Raw genomic sequence first — 6,392 nt, forward strand, 5'->3', positions numbered from 1 at the left:
TTTTGGTTTTCCCAAGGCAAGATGTGGTACAAAATTTAGGTCACTTCACCCCATTTATCAAACCTTATGCCAGAAATTTGGTTGTCATTCTTGACTCAGAACTCTGCCTTGATAAACAGATTAGTTCTGTTGTCAAAACTAGTTTCTACCAGCTCAGAATGATTTCCCGCCTGAAGTCATTCCTATCTCTTAACGATCTTGAGAAAGTTATCCATGCCTTTATTACATCACGGCTGGATTATTGTAATTCCCTCTACTTTGGCTTCCCACAATCATCACTTAGACGTTTGCAGTTGGTACAAAACGCAGCAGCGCGTCTTTTAACTGGCACTAGGAGGCGAGAGCACATCACCCCCATTCTGGCCTCCTTGCATTGGCTTCCAGCTCCTTTTATGATTCAGTTTAAAGTGTTATTGTTAGTTTTTAAGGCACTTAATGGGCTCGCCCCAACCTATATCACCGACCTTGTACAGCCATACTCAGTTCAAAGGTCACTGAGATCCTCAAACAAAGGGCTCCTGCTTGTGCCGCGCTCACGGCTTAAACAGAGGGGTGATAGCTCCCCCAATATATTAGATCTGCCCCTTCCATTGCTGCATTCAAATCCAGGTTAAAAACTCATTTTTATTCCTTGGCCTTCCTTGTTCCCTAACCTGGCACTCCTGTTTGTTTTCTGTATTTTGTGTTGTGTGCCCTGATATTGAAGGTTTTCTTTTTATTCATGTTTTATATAATTATGATTATTGATTCTATTGATTATTGTCTATTGATTATTGAGTCTTTTTAGTTATTCATTGTCCAGCACTTTGGTCAGTTTTGTGCTGTGTGTAAATGTGCTTTATAAATTAAAATTACTTAATCACATAGAGACACATACATACCCTGATACTCACCGTTGAAACTTACCGTTGACGACCAACCTCAAGGATTCCTTATCTGAACTTCGTCTCCGATCATCCGTCTTCTGTCATCCGTCTTCACCTTCAGTCTGCCGTATCCACTTCAGTCTCCTGCAAACAAGAAACCAAGATTAACGCTCCGCTAAGTTTATCATCCTATTCAGATTCTCTGCTGTTCCACTCCATGCCTCTGTTCAACAAAGACCTAATTACCTGTCTGCTTCCTTCTGTATTGTGACAAGTCCACAGCAAACAGTGTTGCAAGTGCAGTCAAAAATGAAGACTGGACACTCACAAATAACACGGCCCTCTATGCTTATCCATCGTACACCATTTGTCTGCTCTGCCATACCTAAAATAAAAACAGCAAAAAAATAAATAAAATAAGCCAAAAATATAACAACAATAATGAAAACATTGGCACAACTCATTTCAAGATTTGCCTTTGAGAAGACTTCATTGTAAAGGGATAGTTCGCCCAAAAATGAAATTCTGTAATAATTGACTGCTGAACACAAAGGAATATATTTGGAAGAATGTTTGTAACCCAACAGTTGTGGGACACCATAGTATTAGCATAGTATACCATAGTAATTCCATAGTAGGAAAAAAATACAACAGTGTGTAGCATTCAGCAGAGCAAAGAAATGTTTGGAACAACATGAGGGTGAGTAAACAATGACAGAATTTTCATTTTTGGGAGAACTTTTCTTTAACAGTGGTATACAATAGAAATGTTTTTATTTTTTATTGTATCTCCCCCATTTGTCAATGTTTCTTCTTAACATCCTTATAAGACACTAACCTAGCAAAATGAGACGAGGACTTGCAGGTAGATTAAGTTTCTTCTCAACATCAGCTGTAGATGCAGCAACCTGTAGAGGACACACAATACACAAGTCAGAATACAAAATATCACTTAGTAAAGAAGAAAGCTAAATACTCACATCTGCATGCAACACCAGTCCATCTTCATGTTCCTGAAAATGGGATGTTAGGAGCTTGATATGCAGGTGTGCCATCTCGGTGTTTTCAGGCTGGAACAGGACATCCTTCACCTTTTCATTCTTATAAATATATCCCTGCTGTCCCTCCCACCCCAGAACACTATGAAGGTAAAAGAGCGATATATTAGGTGCAAAACTAACTTGTGCACTTGCAACTCAGTGGCGGCGAGAGAGAAAGGGGGCGGGAACAGGGGTGTTCAAAGGAGCCCTTTTATTGGTTGGCGCCGCCGCCCAGCCAATTTTGCATCATAATATATCGCGAAAAGAGTAGCAAAAGTCAAGGTGCGAAATTTGAAGCATTGGAGCTGTGAGTGTAAATGTTCACGTACAAGTATGAATATTTATTGTATAAGTTCTCAAATTCACAACTACGTTTTGCTACTCTTTTACCTTCATAGAACACCATCCAGTCAAAAGCGTAATGTATATTTTCATATTATATATCAGATTATCTTAATCTTCTTGTGGGTTCGTCTCGGCTTTGTCAGTATTTTCGGCTCTCACAAGTTGAAAAAAGTCCCGAATCTGGAGGGAAAATTACAACAACAACAAACAAAAAAAGTTATTGATCAGCAATTGTGAAAAAACATCAGCTTGCTTGTTGCATTTTATCACACATTGCTGTGTGGCGACTTTAAATCTTTACTGTAGCTCATTTTCATAAAAAAAAAACAAAAAAAACATTTCAACAACAAATACAGATTATTTCAAGATTGCCAGAAGTATTTGTGCATTATTACCACTTCCAACTGCTGGATGGGGTCCTTAAACTTGGAGAATCTCTTTTGACAGGGACCGGCTGTGACCCTGTCGAATACTGTTTTGATCCAGGTCTTCAAATTGTAGTAGAGGAGCTTCTCTCGTGTATCTACACTTGCTTCCTTTTCCTGTAGAACACACGATTAGTCTGTAATCTTATGAGACAGAACTGTACAGAAGACACAGTGACATCAGTGTGTCTTTTTGTGTATGTAAATGTGTTTGTGTGTATTTACCAATTTTTCTATTTCAGCAGACAAGCGCCTTATCTCTGCCTCTTGCTTTGAGATGGTTTGCGCGAACTCTTCCATTTCATTCAACAAATGTGGTATTTCTCTTTTCTTTTCCTCCATCTCTTTCCCTTCCGCTACCTGCTGTTCTTCTAGACTTTGCTGGGGGGGAGATTAAAGATTTATCTTTACTGTAGATACTTTAGGTATTAAAACAGGGATAATGTTCAATTTCAAGAAATGCACCCGTTTTGTCTTCAAACATTAAACAAAATAACTCCAGATCTATCTCGATGACCGATGATGATGATGGTTGAAAAAACACATTCAATACTATGATAGCTTTCTTACCCTCATCAACGCAATGACTTCTTGGCGTCTTTGAGGCGTTATTTGTGGTCTCTGTCTAGCCATGTCTGCATCACGAAAACGTTGTGCAGCCTGAGAAGGACTGACACATGCCTGGGGCCTGAGCTTGGGAAATGTATTGCTATTCATTCTCTGATCTAAAATAGAACGTTGATCCAAAATCTTACTAGTAAAATCTTATGATCTGAAAACGTATACAGATCAGAAAGCTCTAATGTGCAATTCAATTGTACTTGTAAACAGACACAGATTACACTGAATAAATCAATCGAATCGTATACTTAGCTGATTAAAACCTGCACACTGATCAAAAGCTGTAGACTGATGCAAAAATCGTATATCGACACTGAACCGCTATATTAAAGCAACGAGTCAAGCAGGGCGAGTTTAGCCTGCAGCTCTGTGACGTGTCGAATAGAATGCATTCCGATGACGTCACACAACAGCGCTTCAAAGAATATGATTATTGTTTTGATTTAAAATTTGAAAAGAGAGAATGACCTGTGTTTTATATGGTCACCACAAGAAGTCCATGAGAGGAATGTAGATTAGATTACTTGTTGTAATAATGCCTATTAATATTTTGTGTCTACAAAAAAAAAATACAATAGCCAACACAGGGTTCTTAATTTATTGGTAAATGAATAATTGCCGGAACAAAAACAGCAATCAAAAGGCGCCGTGACCGAAATTTACCAACTTAAGTTTTCCCGGAACATGCAATGCTTTCACTAAACTGTATGTAAAAATGTTGGCTAGGCTAGAAGCTGAATTTGTCAGCTGATAACAGACAGAGAGCGTCCGGTGAGAGACTTTTACCAGAGATGATCTGGGCTGCGTTCAGCCCCGACAAAACGTTGCACAACGTTTTTTAAACAGAAACGGTGATGCGTTGATCACATAGACTGTAAAAAATAGGTTGAACACACTGTTCTGATGACGCAAGAGTTGCAACTATGGCAGCTGAGAAGGCCATTCTTTGTGTTCTTAGTGAAGAATTTTCGGAGCCTGATGAAGTCGGTATAAAAATATGTTTAATACTACAAAATATGCCTGATGTTACAGTTACTGCACTTGCCGCCCAGAACAAAAGAGAACATCCCAATCGAGTGAAGGGATTTGTAGAAACTGTAATGGAAGCACACATCTTACCTAATTCAGAGTAAAACACATCTATTTAGCCTCACACACTGACTTTATTTGTAGTTCATACTGTTTTAATACCCTTTTTTTTTCTTTCTCATTTTTAGGAAAAGCACTTAATTACCATTGTTTATTTCTATACCAAATGTCATGCACTTGCAATGAAGCTAAAAATATAAACAACTACATCATTATGTTGATTATCCTATATGTTTACAGAAAAACTTACGATGAACATGTCTTCTAATATCCTCAGTTGTTGCGTATACCGAGCTGCATCGAACACATTGTGCGAGTTCACTTTAATACCGCGTGCTTTATATACATGTTGCTGCTGATTGGACTGCAGTTCTGACACACCCACCAAACAAGAGAAAACTTATTTCAAACCCCGTTGCAGTTGCACACCGGGTCACGCCGTTTCCAGGAAACATGACGTTCAACCTGGAAACCGTAGCAAAACGTTGCGCACCGTTTTGAACTTGAACGTACCCCTGGTATACGGAGAGAATAACCCATTTATTATCACCACAACTCAGTAGACTGAATCAATTCTGCTTTGCATGTGTGTGTGGTTTTCTATGAAATAAAGATATAAGAAAAAAAATATAAGTACAAATAACAATAACAAATAATAGTAGGCCCTAGTCCAAATAAACATTGTAACAGTAATCTTCCCAATGTATAATAATGTGGGAGGAGACTGGCCAGGTGCAGGTGGCTAGTTATATGATTAAGACAGCATAAATGGTTGTTGCAGCAACAGGTGGTGGTTTCTGCAGTTCTGGTGTGTTTGATGTTGTACTCGACGTGCAGCCTCTGTACCCTTTCATATAGGTTTGTTATTAGCTGTGTGTAGTGGTGGTGGGCAGATCGAGGCTTCATGAAACAATGAAACAGTTGAAGCAAATGTGCCATATTTCGTCGAGGCTTCGAAACAATCCAATAGGGTCTGGCTGCAGACTTACTATTTACTTACTTAAATCAAACAAAAGGGGCTCATGTAAACGCAGCTAGTGAGCCACGCATCTCACGCCATGCATTGGAGCACAGAAGCATCATCATGCCCATTCACACAGCACCTGTGTCACAGTGTCTGGTTGGTGTTCCCTGGTTTTCCCCTAGAGGTCTCTCTTCCCTATTCTGTCATCCTTGCGTCATGAACTACATATCCCATAATGCCTACCTGGACTCATTTGATTATTGCACTCAGCTGTTCCCCATTACCTTGTTTGTATCTGTCTATTTATACCCTGTCTGTTTCAGTGTTTGTCATGGAGTCCTTGTTTTATGTCACAGCACTTCTGACGTTTGCATCTGCCCTGTTCTTGTTTGTTTCTTGTGTTTTGGATTGCCTTACTGGATATTTGACCCTTGCCTGGACTAGTTGTGAGTACGGATTACCCAATAAATACTGCTCTTGGAACTTGCCTATTTCCCTGTGTGTGTGTATCGTGACAGAAGGACTCCATCCAAATGTCAAGATCCAGCAGTACGGGTTTCCGTATCCTTCCCCCTACTGGGAGGAGAGGAACCCAGCATGGTGGAGTTTCTCGAGCCGGAGAGACGGAACCGCGTTTGAACATTTTTCAGTGTTTCGCGCTTTGGGCCAGTCAGACTGAGGAGGCCATGACAGTCAATTCCCCCGAGTCCCCTTCCATCAGACACGGACAATCATTTGAGGGAACTCGTCTGGCCAGGTTTTCTGGGACCCGTGGAGGTCGTGGGAGGGGAGGTGCTAGATGTGAGCCCCGGCACCACTCTCCACTTCAGTCTCTCTTCGACCCTGGGCTGATGATGCCCAACCCAGAGCTCCCTTCACCACAGGTTCTGTTCAGCCCAGAGCCTGCTATTCGCCATCAAAGAAGGCGGAGGAGAAGGAGGACTTCCTGCCTCCCCAATGTACCAGAAGCCGTTCCCGAACAGCACGCTGTCATCCTGGAGGCCGTGCCCGAACAGCCCGCCGAGCCTGTTCACCTCACGCC

At 40.8% G+C, this 6,392-nt stretch overlaps 1 protein-coding gene and 1 long non-coding RNA gene across 2 annotated transcripts; both read right to left on the reverse strand.

The window, feature by feature from the left end:
• Positions 1-719: 719 nt before the first annotated feature.
• On the reverse strand, positions 720-2,431 carry LOC308685605 (uncharacterized protein). The gene is made up of 4 exons (XM_081357491.1): positions 1,847-2,431; positions 1,705-1,774; positions 1,113-1,251; positions 720-1,010 (listed from the first exon to the last, which is right to left on the reverse strand). The coding sequence occupies exons 1-4, from the start codon at positions 1,919-1,921 to the stop codon at positions 968-970; spliced, it is 327 nt and encodes a 108-aa protein (XP_081213617.1). The 5' UTR covers positions 1,922-2,431; the 3' UTR covers positions 720-967.
• A 215-nt stretch (positions 2,432-2,646) lies between these two features.
• LOC308685606 lies at positions 2,647-3,363 on the reverse strand. The gene is made up of 3 exons (XR_014029479.1): positions 3,247-3,363; positions 2,902-3,057; positions 2,647-2,793 (listed from the first exon to the last, which is right to left on the reverse strand). It is a non-coding gene; the product is annotated as an uncharacterized lncRNA (long non-coding RNA).
• Between the last annotated feature and the right edge of the window lie 3,029 nt (positions 3,364-6,392).

The sequence above is a fragment of the Scardinius erythrophthalmus genome (assembly GCF_964197995.2).
Source record: "Scardinius erythrophthalmus genome assembly, chromosome: 25".
NCBI lineage: Eukaryota > Metazoa > Chordata > Actinopteri > Cypriniformes > Leuciscidae > Scardinius > Scardinius erythrophthalmus.